The 26,778-nt window shown below is 42.3% G+C and overlaps 1 protein-coding gene across 2 annotated transcripts in view; it reads right to left on the bottom strand.

The window, feature by feature from the left end:
• The window catches only part of suclg2 (succinate-CoA ligase GDP-forming subunit beta), a 447,524-nt gene extending 421,713 nt beyond the window's left edge, over nucleotides 1-25,811 (bottom strand). Inside the window, exon 1 of one of the 2 annotated variants that reach the window (XM_068051564.1) lies at nucleotides 25,669-25,811. In XM_068051564.1, the coding sequence (XP_067907665.1) occupies nucleotides 25,669-25,746 (78 nt within the window). In that variant the 5' untranslated portion in view covers nucleotides 25,747-25,811. The remainder of the gene's footprint in view (nucleotides 1-25,668) is intronic. The other variant, XM_068051563.1, reaches the window with a different exon arrangement.
• Nucleotides 25,812-26,778: the final 967 nt, after the last annotated feature.

Below are 26,778 nucleotides of genomic sequence, written 5' to 3'. Positions count from 1 at the left end.
CATTAAAAGGTGCTGTATAAATATAATGTCCCAATGACCCCATATTCGCACCATCACTAAAACCGCCTATTTCCACCTCCTCCTTAACATCGCCTGACTTCACTCCCGTCTTGGCTCATCCGCTGCTTGAACCCTCATTTGTGCCTTAGTTACCTTTAGACTTGGCTATTCCAATGCACTCCTGACTGGTCTCCCACATACTGCCCTCTGTAAATGTGAGGTCGTCCAAAATTCTGCCACAGTGACCTAACTTGCGTCAAGTCCCACTCACCCTTCAATCATGTCCTCGCTGACCTACATTGATTCCTGGTTAAGCAATGCCTCGATTTAAAAATACAATGATCCCAATGTGTAGTTTGGGGAATTAACCCTTCAAATTCAGTGCAAGGTCAAATGTTCCAAATGCAAAAACATGATTAAAAACACAAAGGTAAAGAACATATTTTAGAATTATTCTACATCAGGCCCCAAATAAATAATAAAAGCAAAATACTGCAGATGCTGGAAATCTGAAATAAAAACAAAGTGCTGGAAATACTCAGCAGACCTGACAGCATCTGCGGACAGAGAAACAGAGTTAACATTTCAGGTCAGTGACCTTTCATCAGAACTCTCAGACAGGATATCCATTTGTCTCTTTTACCTTGTTCACCTTCATTGCTCTCAGTTTCCCTCCTGGTGTTTGATAAGGTGTCGACCAAAATTCGTTTTCACAGTAACACCTCCTTCCTCAGTGACTGTGTCCGGCTCCGACTTATTCCAAGTGGATTCCGACTGAAGCTCCATCCTTCACATTTCGAATCCACCCAGGATTACAGCTATCTCAGAGACATACAATGTTCTTCGGACTGCTGTTCTTACCATATCCTGAGATTCAAACTCCATGCCATTTACTGCCACATATACACACTCGACCTCTCCCTCCAGAAGCACCTACTCACTCGATCTCAAACCTGTCCTGCTTCGCTGTTTCATTTCATTCTTTGTCTTATCTGACGCATTAACAAAAAAACTTTTTCTCTTCCTTTCAAGTGTTAAGTAACACAACAGTTCATGGGGACCAATGCCCCTCCTCATCTTTCTTCCCCTTCACTTCCCCTAATCTCACCCTTTGCTGTGTATTCACAATACCCTCTGGCCTTTCCCTCTCTGTCAAATAAGCCATGTTGCTCCTTAAAATCAAAGATACACAATTATATACTGCATACTTCATGTCAAAATATAGAATATAGTCATTGCTGGCATAGAAATTAGGGTAGCTTTAATAGGAACATAAGAACATAGCAGCAGGAGTGGGCCATTCAGCCCATCAAGGCTGCCCCACAATTCAATATGATCATGGCTGATCATCCACTTCAGTGCCTTTTTCCACCACTATCCCCATATCCCCTTACGTCATTTGAACATTCTTTTCTTTCTTGATTCTGTTCTGTGATAACGATGAACAAGAGCACAGGAGATCATTCGGCCAATCATGCTGTGCCAACTCTTTGAAAGAGATATCCAATCAGTCCCATTCCCCTGCTCGTTCCACACAACTCTGCCCATTTTTCCTTTACCTATATTCAATCTCTTTTGGAAGTTATTATTGAATCTGCTTCCATCACACATACCAGATAACAACAATTTACTGCGAAATAATATTTCTTCTCATCTCCCCTCTTCCTTCAACAATAAAAATATTTAACAACAATGTTAAATCAAGCTTGCAATTATCCTTCTATTGTAGATTTACATCTTCTGAAGACTCATTTTCTATACTAGAGATAAGTGGTGCAAATGTCAGTCAAGTTGCATAGCTTAGTAATTGTACAGCTCACTAACGGGGACAGTGAACAGAAATAGCCAGGGCTGCCTACCATGTTTTATTGAAAGAACTGTGTCATGCAAAGCTACATCCTTCTTTAGTTACCAGTTTTCACATCACTGGGAAGATCATATTTCTCTTCAATCTGCATATTGAAGGATGATTGTAGCTCATTATAGTGACCAGAACCCCACCTGCCACATGATGACCCATCACATTACTCAATGAATACAAATGCCACAGATATCTATCTATAGTTTACCATACAGAATGTTAAATTAACACACTGAAAAAGCTAACAGCACTGTTTCCACTATTCCAAAATGTTCAGAGAAAATTTTTATTTTAGCTGCATAGAATAAACCCAGGCTGTCAACTATAAATCATAAAATGGCAGGGTGCAATGAACAAGTTAAACTTCTACCTACATTACTGCAAATTGTCAGTTATAAGAAGTGCAGAATACAGACTGCACGGATAGAGCAATTAAAGGGAAGACCAGCATTTGTGTCCAACCATATCAAACAGAATGCTAAATAATTTTGAAGCAAAGTAGAAAAATGTTCATCACTCAATGTAATAAAAAAACCAGCAGCTCTGTACACAAGCAAATAAGCAACATCACGGAAACCTATGGCTAACTATCTAAACTGGTTTAAACTTGACGTCATTATTCAGCGATACTTAAATCAGATACAAAATTAAAATAATGATAAAAATCTATATTTAAAAAGCAGGGACATGATGAACAGTATTCCAGTTTAACTAGATTAAAACATTGTTTAGATGGCACTATGAATGTACCGGGTACTTCACTGAGCAAAGGTGATATAATCAGAATTTATTAGAGGAATGCCAGAGGGCAAATCATTCCTGCGCTACACTACTGTGACCCAATAACAAATTTTATTTGTCACAGAGCCACTGTATTTTGAACAACACTCAAAACACATATTAAATTTAGAAGAGAAAAATGTGCAAAGCTGTCTTCATCTTTTGTTATTTAATAAGCTGTTTCTGACCTTTTCATTAATTGATTGTCAACTGAAATGTATCGGGCTATTAATTTTTTTTAGATTAACCATTCTACTATACTGCATATGGCTTTAGTCTTCAAGAGTTTCCAACATGACCATCAATCCAATTTACCCACGTGATACCACAAAGAACATACTTTATTGATTTATTGTAAAAGATGGATATTTTCCAATTAGGTGTGCAAATCAATCCAAAGTGCTAGAAAATTTCTGGGGCACTGTGTGTGTATGTATATATATATATATATATATTATATATATACACACATACATACACACACAGTGCCCCAGAAAATTTCTAGCACTCTATGATGTGCAACACTAATCTAAATAACCACTCCCACATATATTAAGATTATTCTGACATTAAAACAGAGTTCTAAACATCTCCTGCCCCCACTCATTACATTTCATATGCCTGGAAGATTCAGAAACAATCCTGGCTGTATCTTAGATTCTCAGACCACTGGAATAATGATGAGTAAAAGTCGCTGACAGGCCAACTCTGAATTAATAAAGTGGCTCAACATTGGATAAACCCATGCTGTTCACATTATATTATTATCGAGTAAGAAGATGCAATCTCATTCCCAAGATGCAAGGGTTGGCACCAAACCTTTCATACTGAGAGAAAGTCAGGATGACATTCACCTCAGGGTAGTGTCATACACCTCCTTGCAGCCAGTTTGAGAATAGCATTGGCAAGAGCCTGGCAGTAACCAAGATGCCAGTTTGTTTCTCTGTGATGTAGCTGGAAGAGAAAAGAAACCAGTACTGTTTTACAGCAAATGTTATTTACATGATATTTATAGTATCAAGTAAATTGTTGAAAGGCAGCTACATGCAAGAATTCTTCACATCATCTTGTTCATCTGTTTACTGTTGACTGTTCTTCACATAATAGACCAGCAAAAAAGATACAACATTCCACAACACTGCAGGTTAACTTGGCTTGTCTAGAAGTTTGCACTTATTTTGGATTTTTTTAAGTCATACATTTGTTTGGAATATTTATGTAATATACACCCAAGACAAAAATATTTATCTGGCAATTACAATTTGCAATTATATAATGTCTAATGTAGAAAACATCAAAAGGTGCCTCACAGAACTGTAATCAGAAAGAAATTGATAAGAAAGAGATATTAAGAGGTGTGTCCAAAAGCTTCATCAAAGAAATAGGTTTTAAGGAGGAACGTAAGCTGGAGTGGTAGAGTGATTTAGAGGGAGAATTGTTGAGCGTAGTGCCTACACAACTAAAAACGCAGCCACCAATGGTGTGACAGAGAGAGTGGGGGATGCACAAAGGCCAATAGAGAGTTCTGAAGGAGATTCTGGGGATTCAGAGGTCAAGGCGATAAATGGATTTAAACACGTGGATATGAACTTTACATTGGAGGCATTCGGTGACCGAGAGCCAATATAGGTCAGCAATGACAGCACTGATGCATAACCAGGATAGGATAGAGGAAGCTGAGTTTTGGATCAACTGAAGTTTACATAGCATGCAGATGGGAGGTTTGCCAAGAAAGCATTGGAAAAGTCAAGCCCGGAGGTGACAAAAGCATGGTTGAGGGTTTCAGCAACAGACAGGCTGACGCAAAAGTTGGTGTTAGAGTCATAGAGTCGTACAGCATAGAAACAGGCCCTTCGGCCCACTGCGTCCATGCCGACCATAATGCCTATCTATACTAATCTCACCTGCCTGCATTAATTCCCTATCCCTCTATGCCTTGCTCATTCAAGTACCTGTCCAGATGCCTCTTAAATGTCGCTACTGTTCCTGCCTCCACCACCTCCTCAGGCAGCTCATTCCAGATACCCATTATTCTTTGTGTGAAAAATTTACCCCTTTGATCCCCTTTAAACCTCCTCCCTCTCACCTTAAATCTATGCCCTCTAGTTTTAGTCACCCCTACCATGGGAAACGGATTCACCGTAGATACCCTATCTATGCCTCTCAATTTTATATACCTCTATCATATCCCCTCTCAGCCTCCTTCGCTCCAGGGAAAACAGGCCCAGCCTATCCAATCTCTCTTCATAACTCAAGCCCTCCAAACCAGGCAACATCCTTGTGAATCTTTTCTGCACCCTCTCTAGCTTAATCGCATCTTTCCTGTAGTGCGGCGACCAGAACTGCACACAGTACTCCAAATGCAGCCTAATCAACGTTATGTACAACTGTAACATGACGTCCCAACTCTTGCACTCAGTGCCTCGGCCGATGAAGGCAAGCATGCCATACGCCTTCTTCACCACCCTGTCTACCTGTGTTGCCACTTTCAGGGAACTATGTACTTGCACCCCAAGATCTCTCTGCTAAAGAACACTCCCCAGGGCCCTGCCATTCACTGTATATGGCCTGCCCTGGTTTAACTTCCCAAAATGCATCACTTCACACTTGTCTGCATTAAATTCCATTTGCCACCCCCTTGCCCACTTTCCCAGTTGATCTATATCCTGTTGTAACCTTAGACAACCTTCTTCACTGTCCACTATACCACCAATTTTGGTGTCATCTGCAAACTTACTAATCATGCCCCTTACATTCACATCCAAGTCATTAATATATATGACAAACAACAGAGGGCCCAGCACCGATCCCTGCGGCACACCACCGGTCACCGGCCTCCAATCTGAAAAACAACGCTCCACTGCCACCCTCTGCCTCCTATCACCAAGCCAATTTTGTATCCAATTTGCTAGCTCACCCTGGATTCCATGTGTTCAAACCTTCTGGACCAGCCTACCATGCAGGACCTTGTCAAAGGCCTTGCTAAAGTCCATGTAGACAACGTCCATCGCCCTGCCCTCGTCAATCCTCTTGGTCACCTCCTCGAGAAACTCAATCAAATCCGTGAGACATGATTTCCCACGCACAAAACCATGCTGACTATCCCTAATCAGACCATGCCTTTCCAGATGCATATAAATCCTGTCTCTCAGAATCCCTTCAATAACTTTCCCACCACTGATGTAAGGCTCACCGGCCTGTAGTTCCCTGGCTTATCCCTGCTGCCCTTCATAAATAAAGGCACCACATTAGCTCTCCTCCAGTCTTCCGATACCTCACCTGTGACTAACGAAGATACGAAAGTCTCTGCCGGGCCCCAGCAATCTCCTCCCTTGCTTCCCATAGCATCCTAGGATACACCTGGTCAGGCCCTGGGGATTTATCCACCTTAATGTGCTTCAATACCTCCAACACCTCCTCCTTTGTAATGTTGATATGCTCCAGGATATCACTGCTCCCTCCCTTGAACACACTATCTTCCATGACCTTCTCCACGGCAAATACGGACGAGAAATATTCATTTAAGATCTCGCCCAGTTCCCGTGGCTCCACACATAGATTGCCACACTGATCCTTAAGGGGACCTACTCTCTCCCTAGCTACCCTTTTACTCTTAATATACTTATAGAATCTTTTAGGATTTTCCTTTATCTTATCTGCCAGGGAAATCTCATGGCCCCTTTTTGGCCTCCTAATTTCCTTCTCAAGTGTAGTCCTACATCCCCTATACTCCTCGAGGGACTCGCTCGATCCTAGCTGCCTATACCTGACATCCTTCTTTGTCCTGACCAGACCCTCAATATCCCTCATCAACCAAGGTTCCCTAAACTTGCCAGCCTTGCCCTTCCATCTAACAGGAACATGCCGGCCCTGAACTCTTCCTATCTCACTTTTAAAAGCCTCCCACTTGCCAGACGTCCCTTTAGCCTCTCCCATTCAACTTTTGAGAGTTCCTGTCTGATGCCATCAAAATTAGCCTTTCCCCAATTTAGGACTTCAACCTGAGGACCAGTCCTATCCTTTTCCATAACTATCGCGAAGCTAATAGAGTTATTGTCACTGGTCCCAAAGTGCTCCCCCACTGACACATCAACCACCTGCCCATCCTCATTTCCTAAGAGGAGGTCAAGAGTAGCCCCTTCTCTAGTAGGGCCATCCACATACTGCTTCAGAAAACTATCCTGGACACACTTAACAAATTCTTCCCCATCTGATCCCTTAGCACTAAGGCAGTCCCAGTCAATATTAGGGAAGTTAAAATCACCTACTATTACAACCCTATAATTCCTACACCTATCTGTGATTTCCCTACATATATGCTCCTCCAATTCCCTCTGACTATTGGGGGGCCTATAGCATAATCCCATCAGTGATCACCCCTTTCTTACTTCTAAGTTCTACCCATATGGCCTCGCTGGACATTCCCCCCGGGATATCCTCTCTAAGCACTGCTGTGATGTCCTCCCTAATCAATAGTGCAACTCCCCCTCCTCTCTTACCTCCACTTCTGACACACCGGAAGGATCGGTACCCCGGAACATTGAGCTGCCAGTCCTGCCCATCCCTCAACCACATTTCCGTAATAGCTATAATATCACAATCCCATGTACCGATCCTAACCCTAACATATTGTGTGGTCTAACCAAGATTCCCTTCAAGTTTAACATTACTTCCCTGCTGTTATATTCTATTCCTCTAGAAATTAACCCGAATATTTTGCCTGCATTCTTAATGGCCTTTTTTTTTTAAAAAGGAATTTTAAAGGAATCTGTATTCCCAGATCTCATTGCTCTTTTACCCTTTGTACTTTCTTGTCTTCCAAGCAATAAGTGGCCTCCTTATTCCTCCTACTCTTAAATGAACCACCTCACAATTCATTATATTGAAATTTAATGGCTATTTATCCAACTACACTACAAGCCTGTTTATGTCCTTCATTTTATTGCGTCTCCGACATTATTAGCTAAACCCCCAATTTGGCATCATTATAAATTTGGACATCACACCTTTAATTTAAGTCCAGATCATTTATTTATAAGGTAAACAACAGTGGTCCCAGCAAAGATCCCTGCAGGACAGCACTTCCACCTTTTGCCGTACAGAGGAATTTCCCTTAATTTCTATCTTTTTTTGTTTTGTAGCCATCTTTCAATCCATTCGACATAGTCCTATCTCCACACGAGTGTGACCTTTGTCATGAGTCACTTACATTGCACCTTACTGTAGCCTTCTGAAAGTCCATGTATACCACATTAAGGGCAGCACAGTGGTTAGCACCGCAGCCTCACAGCTCCAGCGACCAGGGTTCAATTCTGGGTACTGCCTGTGTGGAGTTTGCAAGTTCTCCCTGTGTCTGCGTGGGTTTTCTCCGGGTGCTCCGGTTTCCTCCCACAAGCCAAAAGACTTGCAGGTTTGTAGGTAAATTGGCCATTATAAATTGCCACTAGTATAGGTAGGTGGTAAGGAAATACAGGGACAGGTGGGGATGTTTGGTAGGAATATGGGATTAGTATAAATGGGTGTTTGATGGTCGGCACAGACTCGGTGGGCCAAAGGGCCTGTTTCAGTGCTGTATCTCTAAACTAAACTAAACATCTATTACATTGCCCTTATCTACTATGTTATTTCTTCAAAGAATTCAGTAGGTTTAGTTAAGCATATATTTCCTTTTAGAAAGCCATGCTGACAATTTGATTTCACTTTCCACCTCTACATGTTTTGTTACCTAATTTTTGTGGCAAAGATTCCAGTCTCTTCCCTTCTACTGAAGTCCTGAATTCCTAGATTAACTCCCTGCATTAGTTCTATCTTTCTTTTTGAAGAACGGAATTACATTTGCGGTTTGCCATTCCCCATGACTCAGTTCCATCCAGTTTCCTTCATTCTTCACAGTACCAGCAGCAACCACTCCACACTCGCCCGCTTTCTCCCTCTCCTAATTCTTAGTTTTATCTTGAACCCGAACTTAGTACTGAACAAAGAAACACCCTTCCTGAATCTGATTCACTCACCACTACACATTACTCGTCCCAATGGTGCTTAATGGCAGCGAACGATAGTCTTTTAAGAGGCTCTAACAAATGTTGGCCGAAATTTCACTAACTAAAATATGCTGCTGAAATAAATATCACAAAGACTGTGTTATTAGCATAGTATAATTACAGACACTCAAATGGCAACAGAGACCTTTAAATATTTATAACCTTCAATTCTGAAGGAGAAAATGGTCTGAAAAAATAATCTAACTTTAATTTGTCATATTATTCCAAAAGGAGCGTAGTAATAATTTGCCAGGAGGACCATGAGACATACCTAAAAATGAGGTGCCAATCTGGTGAAGTTACAGCACAGGACTACATGCATGATAAACAGCATACCATGGACAGATCTACGGGAAAACACCTTTGACCACCAATCCATCAGGCAGTGGTCTGCACGGAATGTCCTCAAGGCCCTACGGGAAAAGGAGATGGTGGATCCAGTCGGATGGTTCCCCGAGCAGACTGCCAAAGGCATTTGGCAGAATGCCTCATCACCAGAACTTTCAAACAAGCACCAAGACGTAGCTTGGCTGATGATGAGAAGGGCCCTCCCCGTCAGATCCTTCCTGCACGCCCGGAGTCTCGCCCCCTCCACACACTGCCCTCGAGGTGGCTGCGGTGGGGAAGAGACAGTTGCCCACCTCCTTCTGGAATGTGTCTTTGCAAAGTAGGTGTGGAAAGAGATGCAGTGTTTTTTGTCGAGGCTCATTCCAAGCAGCTCTGTAACACAGGATTCTGTGCTCTACGGGCTGTTCCCAGGAACGCACACACAGATAAATATCAACTGCTGCTGGAGTACCATCAATTCAGTGAAAGACGCTCTTTGGTCTGCCCGAAACTTGGTCTTCCAGCGAAGAGTTGTCCACGACCGAGTGTTGCAGACTGGCACATTCCAAGGTCCAGGACTATGTGCTGAGGGACGCACTAAAGCTTGGGGCAGCCAAGCTCTGATTAGCGCAGGACGACTGAAGAAGCCGAGGACCAAAGAGACCACCTTCCAAGTGGTGTCCAACATGGAGGGATACAGATTCATCAGCTGAGGGAGGCCAGTAGGTGATAATTAGCAGATTTCCTTGCCCTTGTTTGACCTGATGCCATGAGAATTCTTGGGGTTCTCTGTCAATGTTGAGGACTCCCAGCACCACTCTCTCCATATTGTATAACTCTGCGCCGCCACCTCTGGAGCGTCTGTCCTTCCAATGAGACAGGATATATGCAGAGATGGTGATGGAGGAGTCTGGGATGTTGGCTGAAAGTTATGATCTCATGGCAATGACTGTCAGACTGTTGCTTGACTAATCTGTGGAACAGCTCTCCCGATTTAGGCACAAGTCCCCAGATCTGAGCGAGGAGGACTTTGAAGGGTCGACTGGGCAGGGTGTGCCTTTAATCGGGTCCATATCTGGTGCCTAGCTTCATTCCAGGAGGTTTTTCTGATGATTTTATTCTCATTACAGTTTCCCGTAACAGTTTGATACAACTGAGTGGCTGCCATATCTACATTTTCACAACAAATATTCCAAATTTTTGACACTACTTGCTGATTACCAAGTATTCAATTTCAGTGAAAATTACAAAGCCACTGACTATTAGAATTTTAGAATAAATAACAAAAGACCTGTTTGCCAAGTCAGCATGTGATTCACTTCAGTGTACCATTACAGAAAGACATGTTACTGGCAAATGAACAGCTGATTTCCACAAATAACTGAAGCACAATTATACTACAAAAAAAAAGCTTGGACTGAGAAAGTGCAACTGCCAAAATATTTTCATGCTGGTAGCATGCAAAACTTAGTTTATACAAAGTTAATTCTTGAATGCAAGAAAATTAAATAAAAAATACCCAGTTGTCAGTTCTTTTAAAAAAAAAAGTGTCAGAATTGAAAAGATTCAGACAAAAAGCAGAGATTGAGATGTGCTTTTTCCACATAGTGGCTCAGTTAGTGTGTTGGGCCAAAGCAGTACTACGATTTACCAGACCTTAGCTTTTAGCTTTCGTTATTAAAATATGATGCTATTTCTACTCAATCCTTAATTTACTCACAGAAATCAGTGGTATACAGTGCATTAAAAAAGGGTGAGCAACCTTTGGAGGTCACAGCTCTCTTAGCCCTGGGACCAATATAAAAATACCTATATGCGTATCACATGGCATTTCTGATATAATGAATGTTAGGGCCGTCAAGCGATTTAAAAAAATAATCTTGATTAAAAATTATGTTAATTTTTTTCTAGTCACTCCTTTATTTACTAAGTTTGCAGTAATAGTGCACGAATTTAAAGGTGTTCTTTTCGAATTTTTAAAGTGTGTAAAATAAACTTGAAAAAGATGGCTGCAGTAATTGTAGCAATTAAATGTGATTAAAATCATGATTAACAAATTACAAGTTTTAATCATGAGATTAATGCTGAGTTTTTTTTAAATCGCTTGACGGCCTTAATATTCACTACATCAGAAATTACATACAAGGCCAATGTGATATACAGATAGGTATTTTTATATTGGTGCTAGAGCCTAGAGAGCTATGACCTCCAAAGGCTGCTCTCCCTTTTTTTCTTAAACCGTCCTTTGTACTACAGATTCCTGTTCCCAGTCCAACTGGAAAAGGTCCAAGTATTCCACAACTCTAACAGGTGCCCTCAGGATCCACAAATAAACAGTTAGATCCTAACCACTGTCAGAAACACAGAGGCCGGAATTGTACGTGGAGGCCCCACCCACTGACTTAAAAGTCAGGGGTGGGGCGAGCTTGCCTCTGCCGGGCCTGGAAGCCATACAGCGATTTCGCCCTTAATTGGCCTTGGGTGGAACTTCTGCCCTTCTCAGACAGGAGGTCCCACCTCCAAGAGTTGCTGGCCAATCAGCAGGCCGGCACTCTTCAATCCAGCAGCGCCACTGGGAGCGGTGGCCACTGCTGGGACTGCACCCAGCGTGAGGAGCAGCATGGATGCTGGCCCTGAAAAGGTAAATGGGGTTTTGGGCTGTGCCAGGGACAATCGGCTGGGCTCTGCCGAGGGATGTGGGGGTCAATCAGGATGGCGGCGAGGAAGTGCTCTAGTGGGAATGGCTTGTGCTGCTGGGGGGGTCCCTTTGTGGAGACCAGGGTGTCCGATCAGTGGGAAGTTCTCCACCCACCCCCAGGCCTGCAAGGAAGTCTTCCAGTATTACTGGGCAGCCTCCTCAGCTGTCAAAGTGTCCAGCTGTTGCTGGTAAAATATCAATGGTGACAGGAAGAGGCCCTTATGTGGCAATTAATTGGCCACTTAAGGGCCCTCAAATGGCCTGGGGTGAGCGGGCCATTTGCCACTTCCCCTGCTCTGGTACAATGGCAGCAGGGGTGTGTAGATGACGGGCACTCTCTGCCTCCCACTCAATTTTACATCACCTCCCCCACTGCCTCCAGTCGTAAAAAAACAGCCACAGAGTTTGCCTCTCTTTCAATATGGCATGCAGGTCAAAAGTACATTATGGAAATTAAATGATGAGTGAGCCTGACTGCTTAACAGAAGCAATAAAGTCACCAAACTTCTATCCCAAATTTGTTTACTTGTCTAAATGTGCTAGAACACCATAGTCTAGGGTTCCAGTTATTAATGGATAAATAATGAGTGTTTTAACAGTTTTCAATAAATAATTTTAAAAATGTAAGGCCCTACCTAGAGATGAATGTCACTAAGAAATGCAGCAGTTCAATTGTACATTGGAAATTAAAGCTTGTAAACCTGAGCTTGGTCAGTGAAGGGATTTCATCAATTATCTTCCATCCTATCCTGAAAGTGCTTGGGTAAGGTTACACAGCGACTGGAAGCTCCACAGTGCCTGCTCCACACAGGCATTCTTCATGTGTGAGCTTAGAGAGTGTCAGCAGATTAGTGAACCATGGAGGGCATCACAAACAAGTGCAACCTTCTTGTCATTTGATGACCTCGCATGCAAAATTTACAGCAGAGGTCACTGTCTAGCAATCAGGTTTGGGAGGTCTGGTTTATTTCTTGTTCAATACGGGAGTAGAGACCAAATTTTACCATATCCATCACAGTCCAATTGAGACTGGCTAACTCAGCATAAGACAGGAATTAAACTGATACCCACTGAGCTCCCATGGTTTTGTTTTTGTTATTTTTCAAGCTTTAAGGCACATGTTAAAAATATTAAGTTTGACTATTAGATGAATGGTGCACTGTTTGGGTTTAGTGGACTATTTTGCCATTTCCCACAAAATTGAAATCTGAAGAGTGACGAGGAGTAATGGGATATACACAGAAACCTTTGCAACTGTTACAGATAATCCTACAAAAAATGTAGCACTACACTGGTTTTCTTACACTGCTGTCCTGTTTTAAGTAAAATGGGCAATAGGAATGATAGTCAACAAGCAGTCACATTTGTCACTACACACCCTCGCTTTCATTTACTAGTTCGACAATAGCAACAACTTGCACTTATATAGCACCCTTAACATAGGAAAATCTCAAGTAGCTTCACAGAAGCATAATCAGACAACAACTGACACCGAGCCAAAAGATGGGTGATTTAAAGTTCTTGTCAAAGTAGGTTTTGAGCAGGGCCTTAAAAAAAAAAGCGCGATAGGGAGGTTTTAGTTTAGTTTAGTTTAGAGATACAGCACTGAAACAGGCCCTTCGGCCCACCGAGTCTGTGCCGACCATCAACCACCCATTTATACTAATCCTACTCTAATCCCATATTCCTATCACATCCCACCTGTCCCTATATATTTCCCTACCACCTACCTATACTAGGGGCAATTTATAATGGCCAATTAACCTATCAACCTGCAAGTCTTTGGCATGTGGGAGGAAACCGGAGCACCCGGAGGAAACCCACGCAGACACAGGGAGAACTTGCAAACTCCGCACAGGCAGTACCCTGAATCGAACCCGGGTCCCTGGAGCTGTGAGGCTGCGGTGCTAACCACTGCGCCACTGTGCCTTTTGGAAGGCAAATCCAGAACCAAGGCCCAAGACAGCTGAAGACACAGCCCCCACTCACTGTGGGGCAAAGGAAAGCAGGGAATGCACATGAGGCTAAAGTTGGAGGAATGCAGACTTCTCAGAGGGTCGCAGGGTTGGAGGGGCAATCACTCCCATTGTATAAATTCAAAGGTCATATTATGCATATGTTTAGCTAAATAGTGAAACCTATCTAAAAGCAAGTTTATTTCAGGGGCTCATTTTTGCAACAGCAATCATCTAAAAAAATTATTTATTTTAGCTTACAATTGCAAATAATGAACAATCCATGAAAAATTTAAATTCATTTTCATCTGTGTTCCCTACCTCTCCAGAAACTAAGTACATCCAGAAGATACAAGATGACCTTCCACTACTTTATCCATTAACCCAACCCAACAGTGGTTCAAAATCACACAAGGGTCTCGTCCCTTGCGAAAAGTAGCTAACAGGAGATGCACTGCTAGGGACAATAATTAACTGAGGTTATAGGTCCTGTTCGCTATTGCAAGTGCTGCAAATGTAAAACAATTAAGATGCCAAAATGCATCTTTCTGCTGGATTTTTAAAACAAATACATAAAATGGACATCCCCTGCCTGTATAAATGCTGGTGGGTTCCACAAGCAAACCTGCAACAGCTGCAGCTCATCATCCACCAGTTCATATGCTCTAACACTGTCCCATCCAACCTTACAGTAGCTTCTTCCCAACCTACTTTAAACGTATGGTTCTAAACATTATTTATAAAAAGTGCTGCAAAAGTCTAAAATAAAAAGGCAAAGGACATATAGATGTACATTCTGGCACATGCAAAAAATTTTTCAGTTGCCTTTTAAAACCAAGCAGAGCATACAGTTGGCCAAGACAGAAAAAAATCAGCATGGTGAATGCCTTTTATTTTAACTCTGACACTGGTCACGCTCCTTCAGTATAATTGGGGCAGTTTCACCAACTTTGTCAATGCCTGCAAATACAGCTGAGCATAAACAACATATTAGGCCAGAATATGCTGTAGCAGAGTGTTTATGCTTACAATTACAAGACATAGCTTTTTGTGGTGGGTTTAATGGGCAAATACAGCACGTTCCTAAAAAAAAGTGGAGGCAAAGGGCAAGATGCTGTTTCTGCAAAGCTGAAGGGGGAATGGCACAACTTGGACAGCAACCTTTGGACAGTCACATTTCATCACACATTTGCTCCTCACCTGAAGTTGCTGTACCATTTGACAACTGTCTCACAGTTATTTTGACAACAAACTGTAATTTGGTAATGGAGTGTTCTTCAGCCAAAATAACTTTCAGCATTTAATACTGGATTAATGTGGCTAAATAGATTTTGAATTTGGCTAATAACCAAGCACATCATTTACTGCATGCAACACCAGATTTAAAGGAATGGCTGATGCATCAGGTTGGACGATATTTTGTATTTTCTAAACGGCTAATTTTATGGCTAGTAGAAATAAAATTAAAAACTCCATCTATGACCCCTCTGCAGTTGAAGTTAAATCACTTGAGTGATTTACCCAATACTCCAAATTTTGCCCACATTAGTTATGGAAGAATGGCAAAACCATGAAAAAAACTACTCTGGTTAACACTCATCAGACCCGTTCGTATATCAAATTACACAAGTAAAAACCTGCAGAAATGGCTAAATCAAATTTCTCAACGTATAAAATTCCAAGCATCTTCTAATAGTTGGAGAAAAATGACAGTGCATATTTAGTGGTAAAATATTACTTGATCACATCAAAAGCATAATTTGTTTGCATCAGCTAGGTGCCTGACACATGTAAATATCCATTACCATGCTTAAACATTCCCAGCCTAAATTAAATTATTGAGATATCCACAAATCGATTTGCCTGATGTGGAACACACAATATCCTGGCAAGGACACAACTACCCCTTACCCAAGTCCAAAGAATTTAGACAGGGACTGGGAACAACGAAGGCTCGGGGTCTCATGTGTAAAGAGGGTATGGTTTGATTTTACTCAGTTAAAATCTTGCACCTAAGCAGTGCTGGTAAGCTTCCTGCTCCTTATTTAAATAAGAAAACTCTTCCAAACTGGGTGCCATACTGCAGTGTTATGGCCAGTTAAGAAGGGGTCTAGTGATTCCCTCTCAGTCTTTGCCTGGTTTAACAGGGTTTAATTTTAAAACACCATGTTTTTAAACTTCCCCTCAGTGAATCCTTGTTCACTGCTCCAATTGTCAGGCAAAGAAATCAAACAGGTTTCCTTAGATTTAAACAAGAAAGGGAGAAGTTTATTAAACTCTATTCTGGTTGACGACTACAAATACGCGACACGACCATGCTAGCATACATGCGCAATAAACACACGCAGATAGAGACAGAAAAAGTAGAACGAATAAAGGGCAACAGTTTGAGGCAATATCAGTTAGATATTTACTGTCCTTTAAGTTCAATGTGGAGTCTTTGGTTTCCGGTAAATCCCGCTGATCGTTGGGGCCCAGTTCACACTTCAACTTGTTTCAATGTCGGAGTCTTTTCTCTCTTGAGGTTTACATGTCTTCCGTGGGTCTGGCGGCTTGAGAGAAAGCGAGAGACTGACAGAGACAACCAGGAGAGAGGCTTCCTTGTTTCAGCTTCACTTGCAAAAATGCCTTCTGTCCCTTTCTGTGTGGCACAATTCAAAAAAAAACCCAGGTTGCCCAGCAGGTTAGTCATGTGACTAGCTCCTTATTTGGAACAGTCGCTCCTGCAAGGTTTGTGGATTGTACCTTAGCAGTCTCTGGAATGCGCTTCCTTATGCCTTCAATGTCTGGTGATCAAAATCCATTTGGGTTAATTGGAGCAGGGAATTGTCCTTTGTCTCCAAAAGCAGTGTCTCTTAGTATGTAAATGTCCTGCCAGCCCAGTGTCTGGTGGTCTTCAAACAAGTCGTTTTTTCACTCCAGCAACAGTTTAAAATCAATGTTCATATGACAAAATGAATATGCCTCATTCTTAGCAGGTGGAGGTCTGCATGACAGCAGGGTTACTTAGAAGCAAGAAGGAAGAATCCCAACTTTCAGTGACAGGTCTACCTCTCCAGGTCAGATCGATGAGCCAGATTGATGGGTTAATTATAAACAGTACCCTGGGAGGACTTAAAACTGCCTGGGTCAGATATTGGATTAGTGCATTCGCCACAGATAATTGACTCGGTTCCAATCCCCAACAATAACTAGCATTTATATGGCACCTTTTAGCAAAGAAAACATCCCAAGGCCCTTTGCAGAAGTTAATAAAACACTCTTCCCACAAGCTGATCTTAGTGAATCTGGCAAGTTTATTCTGGAAAGTTTACTGTGGATTACCACTGCCACGCACGACACGTGTCAATGATCAGTGGCTCTAGCACCTCCATTAAGCAAAATATTGAAACAGCTTTTGTCTTTTAAATGCCTGAAAGGATTGTTATTATGCACCACTTTTATTTTTAAACTCAATTTTAAAAAATTGACATGCTATTAAACCCATTTTGTTTTCTTTGTGATTGCAATCAACATTTATGAATTTGATTATTACCCTTCCCTTTTCATTTTATCCAGTCGTATTTCCTAGTTTCCAGTGCTAGCGATGACTAACTTTACAGCTAATCTATCTTTTACATCTATCTTTTCACTTTGTTTGTTATTGGACAACTGGTAACTGAAGTCTTTAGTTATTGCTGGCAAAAAGCAAGAACCAGGAACTCTTCCTGAGCATGACGAACAGCGCAACTCACCATAACATTTGTCAGTGCATTGTCACCATCCTTTTGACCACAGCAGGGACACACACAGCCCTATCAAATCATAGCTCCACCAGTTGGAGGTGCAGGGTTTGGTAGCAACTAACTGACTTTCAGCATCCAACCATAGTGAATGTATAATGACATGCACCAATCTGGATAAAGCCTTCCAGGTGCAGTCATCCCAATCCTCAGCTTCATCGGCTATATGCATATTAAAAAGATAACACAGGACAACTTGTAATGTGGCAGTCAAGTTCCAATCAATCATTCTCAAGTTCAATGCTGTTTCCAACTTGTTATTTCAGATTCTCATGAAAAATAATGTTGGCAAACAGATATCCCTGCAGAGATGTTAATTCCATTTCCAAAGCCTTCCGTCCACGCAAATGCTTTCACTTTGTGCCACAAATCCACGTCAGAAATTGGCCCTAGATATCTCAAATGAACAGGCGATTGCATTCCTAAAAACTCTGAATCATGATGGTGTCACGCCACGCAATCCGAACTTATAAACTATAAAATGAACTGATGAAATAAACCTGAAACAGACAGTTTTCTTGAAAAACAAAATGGAGCAAGAGGTCAGTTGGCATTTCCTTTTCTGCCAATAAACTTGGAACTACAGGAACTCTGAGCTAATTTTCATGCCTGGACAAGTCTTGGAGAAGTCACTGAAATACAAGTGACCTTTCTGGACACATCTCTCAGAAGCTATTAAAATGCAAATGACCTTTACTGTGCTGTTTCTCGCCAACTGATCGGGTTGACAATACTGTCGCAGACCTTTTGACTCCAAACTCAAATTCCAAAGAATGGGTGTGAAAAGCCCTAGAATATCAAGCTGAGAGGAGGATGAATTACACCCGGACTCCATTGCCAAACAATGGCCTCACCATCAGAAACTATTTATGAGGACATTGGAAACAGAAATTATGGTTACATGTCAGAAACTAGGTTTCAGATAAGGAGCTTTAATAAAGGTATATTCTGGGCAGACAAAATGAGCAGACATCTATGCCATTGAAGAGAAAGAACCCTGCCTAAGATTACCAGTTTTAAACTGCAGGTAGGCAGAGACTGGAGTTTGGCCTCGAACTCCATACAAGAGAAATCAAACTAGGACTTCGCCATTGACCTTTGGCTAGACTATAAGAAGTCTGCAACAGCATTTCCGTCTTCCTGAACCTCCCAAGTCTTCCTTCAGTGAACAAGGGAAAAAGATTATAAGCCTGCAACATTTTAAGTCTTCATCCTAGGGAAAAGCAAATTTAAGAGAGAACTCTTTAAAATCATCAGACCTAATGCAGGTTATCTTTTATAATCTTTATCGTTTCTTGACTGCATGTGTATCTGTATGAGTGTGAGAGTGGGTGTTATTGTGAATATTTCAGGTGTTGTATAAGAAACATTTATCATTCTTTTAAACTTAGGAGAAAACCTGTCATTCATCTGTTCTTGACAATTAAAGCACTCAGGGGTTAAAAACACTTTTCAAAAAAAAAAGTCATGCTGTCTTCAGTCAGTTGAGAGCTGAAATAGGGGGAACTATCTCCATCATCTCTCACTTGTCTATAATAATGGAGAATGTTTGAACATTCCCTAATACCCCACAAGCTTACCCAGGTTTAATCAGTCTTCGTGGAAAGAAATACAAAAGGCAAGAATGCCATTTGCCTGTTCTCATTGGTTGCAAAGAATTATGTCCAAGCTAAAGCTAACATTCATTAGAAATCCAAGACAACAGCATGAAACAACAATTGTGGGAGACACCTCTTGTTTTTCTCACCTCATCAAACTGTGCAGAAGCATAATACTACAATTAGAGCAAACCACCATCATATTCCACTGTTCAAAATGGTAAATAGACTGCACTAGAGCCCAAACAAGTCTACCAATATCAACCTGTAGCAAGCACTGCGATACCTGCAGAAAACCTTATAATAGCCATTTTGCAGCATCCCACACGTCACTGTTGAAAGCATCAAACCTGGTGGACGACAATGGATAGCCACACCTCAATCCTCTTTCCAAGGAGAGTTTGTCATCCACTGATCTTGATGCTGAACTCTGCATCCTGGAGTTCCAAGATTATGTCATTTGTGCTCCTATAGCTCCCACTGCATCACAAGGAATGCTATATAGTCTTAAAAACCTTATTAAAATTAATTAGAGCTATTACTGGGATACAGTGAGCCATACCAATCATATATGTACGCCTCAAGCACACATGCCATGAACAAAATTATACTGCAGATCGCCAAATCACCACATATGTACGCTGTGCTGCTGTGAAGAGTTGCTTTAGTCAACAGGATTCCCTTGGTAGTGTTTGTTCTCACCAAGATCCACCACCTTAAGCACAGAAACCTGCTGGAATGGTAAACAGATCATATTTCCTCAGCAAGGCAGCTTCAAAACAGGTCAAAAGATTTTAGTAGTGATCTCCAAGATCATTATAATTTCTTCAACCCCAACCCCCAAATGCAACTTTTAGGAATCTAGCGTTAAATATTAGTCTTATGATCTGTGGATGTAACACCAATGGGCCGAGCTGCCTAGGCGTTCCACGTATCAATGCTGAAACTAATGCCACAGAATAATGCAAGATCAGTTCATTTAAATACATTATGCTCAATCCCAGCATCTAATGAATGAATGAATTTGCATTGATATAGTGCCTTATCATATCAGGACGTATCAAATGCTTTTCAACAAATGAATTACTTTTAAAGTTTGAACTGTTATTACATGAACAAATGCAGCAGACAACTTGCACACAGCAAGCTGCCACAAACAGCATGGAATCAATGACTAGCTGATAATCTATTTCTGATGATATTAGTTGAGGGAAGAATGCTGGCCAGGACACCAGAAGTGCCTTTTTCGAAGAATGGCAGGGGCTCTTTACATCCATCAAGTCAGCAGTTGAGACCTCAGTTTAACGTCTCATTCAAAGGACACTGTACACTCCCTCTGTAGTCAAGGCAGCACGGGGATCATGCCCGAATATCAGGTGTCAGTAACTAGTCACCTAAACATTGACATAATCTTTCAATTTTTAATGTTGTAGGGATTTAAATCCCTTTACCAAATATAGGTATTGAAGGTCAAAAGAAAAGAAGGGGTGCTACTATAACAAGAGGAGGACCATCTTGCATCAAAATTGAAAATGTTATACGCAGGCCTCCCCTTCACTTCAGTTGCATTATGGAGAGCCTTCCTAACTTAAGTGAGATTTGGAACCCGGATGAGCTTTGCACACAGTTTGAATGCAGTCTCCAAGTATTCTTCAATTTGGCCAGCTAGTTGCACTGAACAGGTTCAAGGCATCAGACCTTCACATCCAAAACCACACAGTCCAACCCAGGAGTAACATTCACCCCACGACCTAGGTTCTATTCCAGCCCAAGCTGACGGTAGGCAAGTTTCCTTTGGTCTGCTAGTTTTCAAAACCTTACGTCAGAAAAGTTTGGCCAATTGTGATTAGCTGTGAACTCAGACCACAAAACTAAGTGGAAAAATTTGCAGTAGTGCAGTAAAAGATGCTCTTTAGAGGTTGGGCACTGTAATGGGAGGTTTTATCCCCAGCACTGACATTCTCACTTTAACCCCAAAAAGAATAAGGTTTGTAGACTGACCTTTAGTGTTTTTTTTTAATTATTTGATAGGATTTCTCCCTTGGTAAAATAACTTAGCGAATGTTTCAAAACTAATGGATCTGAAAGAATTGAGAGGTTAAGCAGTAATCAGGAAATAAGATAAGCTTGTAACAAAGGTAATGCAATAATCGTGGAGACTTTTAGAGATAGGTAGAACAGTAGAAGGGACAACAAACATACCAGAAATGGTGGAGAATCTAGGTTCTAATGAAAGTGAGGAACTTAAACTAAATAATATTAGTAAAGAAAAAGTAGTGGAGAAATTAATGGAACTAAAAGTTGACAAATCCCCTGGGCCTGATGGCCTATATCCTAGAGTTCTAAAAGAGGTGGCTGCAGATACACTGGTTGTGATCTTCCAAAATTCTCTAGAATCTTGAATGGTCTGTGGATTGGAAGGGAGTAAATACAATACTGTTATTCAAGAAAAGAGGAGAGAGAAAACAAAGAACAACAGGCCAGTTAGCCTAACATAAATTCTCATGAAAATGCTGCAAATTCTTTCTTTTTTGGGCCTCCTTATCTCGAGAGACAATGGATACGCGCCTGGAGGTGGTCAGTGGTTTGTGAAGCAGCGCCTGGAGTGGCTATAAAGGCCAATTCTGGAGTGACAGGCTCTTCCACAGGTGCTGCAGAGAAATTTGTTTGTTGGGGCTGTTGCACAGTTGGCTCTCCCCTTGCGCCTCTGTCTTTTTTCCTGCCAACTACTAAGTCTCTTCGACTCGCCACAATTTAGCCCTGTCTTTATGGCTGCCCGCCAGCTCTGGCGAATGCTGGCAACTGACTCCCACGACTTGTGATCAATGTCACACGATTTCATGTCGCGTTTGCAGACGTCTTTATAACGGAGACATGGACGGCCGGTGGGTCTGATACCAGTGGCGAGCTCGCTGTACAATGTGTCTTTGGGGATCCTGCCATCTTCCATGCGGCTCACATGGCCAAGCCATCTCAAGCGCCGCTGACTTAGTAGTGTGTATAAGCTGGGGGTGTTGGCCGCTTCAAGGACTTCTGTGTTGGAGATATAGTCCTGCCACCTGATGCCAAGTATTCTCCGAAGGCAGCGAAGATGGAATGAATTGAGACGTCGCTCTTGGCTGGCATACGTTGTCCAGGCCTCGCTGCCGTAGAGCAAGGTACTGAGGACACAGGCCTGATACACTCGGACTTTTGTGTTCCGTGTCAGTGCGCCATTTTCCCACACTCTCTTGGCCAGTCTGGACATAGCAGTGGAAGCCTTACCCATGCGCTTGTTGATTTCTGCATCTAGAGACAGGTTACTGGTGATAGTTGAGCCTAGGTAGGTGAACTCTTGAACCACTTCCAGAGCGTGGTCGCCAATATTGATGGATGGAGCATTTCTGACATCCTGCCCCATGATGTTCGTTTTCTTGAGGCTGATGGTTAGGCCAAATTCATTGCAGGCAGACGCAAACCTGTCGATGAGACTCTGCAGGCATTCTTCAGTGTGAGATGTTAAAGCAGCATCGTCAGCAAAGAGGAGTTCTCTGATGAGGACTTTCCGTACTTTGGACTTCGCTCTTAGACGGGCAAGGTTGAACAACCTGCCCCCTGATCTTGTGTGGAGGAAAATTCCTTCTTCAGAGGATTTGAACGCATGTGAAAGCAGCAGGGAGAAGAAAATCCCAAAAAGTGTGGGTGCGAGAACACAGCCCTGTTTCACACCACTCAGGATAGGAAAGGGCTCTGATGAGGAGCCACCATGTTGAATTGTGCCTTTCATATTGTCATGGAATGAGGTGATGATACTTAGTAGCTTTGGTGGACATCCGATCTTTTCTAGTAGTCTGAAGAGACCACGTCTGCTGACGAGGTCAAAGGCTTTGGTGAGATCAATGAAAGCAATGTAGAGGGGCATCTGTTGTTCACGGCATTTCTCCTGTATCTGACGAAGGGAGAACAGCATGTCAATAGTCGATCTCTCTGCACGAAAGCCACACTGTGCCTCAGGGTAGACGCGCTCGGCCAGCTTCTGGAGCCTGTGCAGAGCGACTCGAGCAAAGATTTTCCCACTATGCTGAGCAGGGAGATTCCACGGTAGTTGTTGCAAAACAAAGAACAACAGGCCAGTTAGCCTAACATAAATTCTCATGAAAATGCTGCAAATACATATTAAGAAAGTGGTAAGAGGGCACTTAGAAAATCATATAATTAGGCAGAGTCAACACTGTTCTATGAAAGGGAAATCATGTTTGGCAAACCTATTAAGTGTTTTTTGAGGATGTAACTAGTAGGGTAGATAAAGGGGAACTAGTGGATGCAATATATTTGGATTTTCAAAAGACATTCGATAAAGGTGTCACACAAAAGATTGTCATACAAGATAAGGGCTAATAGGGTTGGGGCAATACATTAGAATAGATAGAGGATTGGTTAGAGGACAGAAAACAAAAAGGAATAAACAGGTCATTTTCAGGTTGGCAGGCTGTTACTAGCAGGTTGCTGCAAGGCTCATTGGTGGGGCCTCAACTACTTACAAACTATATAAATGACTTAGATGAAGGGACCGAGTGTAATGGATCCAAGTTTGATGATGATACTAAGCTAGATGGGAAAGTAAGCTGCAAGAGAGAGTCTGCAAAGGGATATGGACAGGTTAAGTGAGTGCACAAGAGGGTTGGAAGAATGAAAAAACAAGATTTTTTAAATGTTGAGAAACTATTAAATGTTGGTGTTCGAGGGATTTGGGCATCCTTGTACATGAAAAACAAAGTTAACAAGCAGGTCGAGCAAGCAATCAGGAAGGCAAATTATATGTTGGCCTTTGTTGCAAGGAGCTTGGAGTAGAACAGTAAAGAAGTTTTGCTGCAATTGTAAGGGGAAACTGGCGTATGGGGATCATGGAATACTTGGCGTAAAACCAAAAATTCTAAAACTTGAGAAAGCCTTGTCTGAGAGACGCAGAGAAATGCGGGACAGGGAGTCATATGATATGATCAAGAAAAGATGAGGTCAGGGAAGAGAGTAAGATGGGAAGATGGTGTAAATAAAGAAACATTTGTCACATAAACCTCCTTTAACTGTATAAATTGACTGCTCAGACATTGTACTGGTAGAATCCCTACAATCGCTTGTGAGAGTAGGACTTCTCCTTGCATGCTCGTAATAAAGATCGCTCATTTGAACAAGACATTCGACTCTCGAGGAGTTTTTGGGTACTGGTGCAAGCCCTCACCCCTTACACAATTGTACAGAGCTTTGGTAAGACCACACCTGGAGTACAGTTTTGGTCTCCATACCTAACTTGCCTATATAGGGGCACAAAAAAAGTTTGATAGATTGATTCCTGGGATGAGAGGGTTCTCCACTGCAGAGAGATTGAGTTGAATGGGTATAAATGCTCTGTAGTTTAGATGGGCAAAAGCTGATGTCATTAAAAAATATAATATTCTGAGAAGCCTTAGCAGGGTAGATGTTGAGAGATTGTTTTCCCTGGCTGGAGAGTTCAGACCTTGGAGCACAATCTCAAAATAAGGGATCGACTATTTAGGACTGAAATGAGGAGAAATTTCTTCACTCAAGGAGTTGAGTGTCTTTCGAAATCTTTACTCCAAGTACAGTGAATGCTTTGTTGAGTATATTCAAGATAGAGATCGCTAGATCTTTGGACTCAAGAAAATCAAGGTTACGGAGGAATCAGGCAGGAAAGTGGCACTGAGTCAAAGATCAGCCATGATCCTAAATAACGGTGCACAAGGCCTACTCCTGTTCCTATTCGCTTCGAACGTTTGTTAATCCTAACGTTCTTCGGTAACCTGTAAATTTCAGGATTGTCAGCATCTGTCTGGCCTCTTACCATTGTATTAATGGTGACATCTAAATTCTGGCTTCTGATCGCAAATTCAGAAATGCAGAAGAGTGCCGCTCTGCAATCTCCAGAAGTTTCACGAGAGCCCAACGACCTCCCCCTGTTAAAACCCAATACCCTAAGTTACTGGCCTCCACTCCAACATCTGCGCTGGTGAGTGACATGAGCAAAGCTTAAAGGTTACAAACGTCTGCTGGCTATCCAAAGGTTTTACCGATAGCGCCCGAGTTAAACTGCAATAACAGGCTGCTGGCACTTTCAAAATCTGGAACCACTTTGCGTTTAACAGATTTGGGCAAACTATTTGTTTTTGTTGTAACTTGGGCGAAATGTGTCACAAAAAGATCAACTCAATGTTCTGACACTGTTCATGTTATAAACAAACACTTTCCCGCAAAGGTGTCTCTAAAATATTAAAGAAGTTGAGAGAAAGCACGATGCTGTAATTTTACAATTTCCTTCGATTGTTTTAAAAATAACCTATGTCACAGATTACAAAAGTTCAGATCTCTATAACACACCCACTAGTTTGCAGTAAATAGTTCAGTGCGGTTATTATTCTTGAACCCCCACCCACGTTGCTGGAATAACTGGTTCACCGGGAGGGGTAAAAACAAACCCAAGCTGTGTCACTACAAACTGGGGAAACTTTCCGCCAGGTCAGGCCGCAGTCAGCACCGGGGCCTGACGTCCCAACACAGCCACAACCGCCGGTCCGACTCCGGGAGCCAACCCTCTCCCCCTCCGCCGAGCCCTTCCCCTGGCCTGAACGCACCTGGCGGGTATGAAGAGCGGGCCGCCCGGCCGCTTTCCTTAGCGCTCTCGCTGCCTGCAGTGTAAGGGAGGCCGCCATGTTGCCGGGTTACCAGTCGGTGGGGGACTGGCTCCTCCTCTATATCCAACTCCGACTAAACTGCTGCGAGAGTGGGAACGAAATCACCATTCCTCATGCCATCACCTGTCCTTTATATCACAAAACTTATTTCACTTTCTATCGACCTCTAAACCCATTTATTTACAATGGCGTATAAACAAGAAATGCTGGAAATACTCGGCAGGTCTGGCAGCATCTGTGGAGAGAGAAGCTTTTTTTCCCCCCCCAAAAGAAAATACTTCATTCATAAAAATCTGCGAAAAATACATGACAAAACAGTTCAAAACAGCCCCAAGATGACATTTCAGAAAATGCAAAGGAAATCAGTTTTCTTCGATACAGGATTGAGTTGCCTCCCAACCCTTCCATTCCATTCTACCTGCCATGTACATTTTACAGCAAAACCATAGAACAGTACAGTACAGTACAGGCCCTTCGGCCCACGATGTTGTGCCGAACCTTTAACCTACTCTAAGATCAAACTAACGACCTACCCTTCATTCTACTATCATCCATGTACCTATCCAAGAGTCGCTTAAATGCCCTTAATGTATCTGCTTCTACTACCACCGCTGGCAGCGCATTCCACGCACCCACCACTCTCTGTGTAAAGAACCTACCTCTGACATCTCCCCGAAACCTTCCTCCAATCCCCTTAAAATTATGCCCCCTGGTGATAGCCCTTTCCACCCTGGGAAAAAGTCTCTGACTATCCGCTCTAACTATGCCTCTCATCATCTTGTACCCCTCTATCAAGTCACCTCTCATCCTTCTTCGCTCCAATGAGAAAAGCCCTAGCTCCCTCAATCTTTCTTTGTAGGACATGCCCTCCAGTCCAGACAGCATCCTGGTAAATCTCCTCTGCACCCTCTCTAAAGCTTCCACATCCTTCCTATAATGAGGCGACCAGAACTGAACACAATATTCCAAGTGTTGTCGAACCAGGGCCTTATAGAGCTGCAGCATAACCTCGCGGCTCTTAAACTCAATCCCCCTGTTAATGAAAACCAA

The sequence above is a fragment of the Heterodontus francisci genome, chromosome 19, assembly GCF_036365525.1.
Source record: "Heterodontus francisci isolate sHetFra1 chromosome 19, sHetFra1.hap1, whole genome shotgun sequence".
Taxonomy (NCBI): Eukaryota; Metazoa; Chordata; class Chondrichthyes; order Heterodontiformes; family Heterodontidae; genus Heterodontus; species Heterodontus francisci.
Note: the sequence above shows the minus strand (reverse complement) of the source record. Positions and strands in the feature narration are given on the sequence as shown.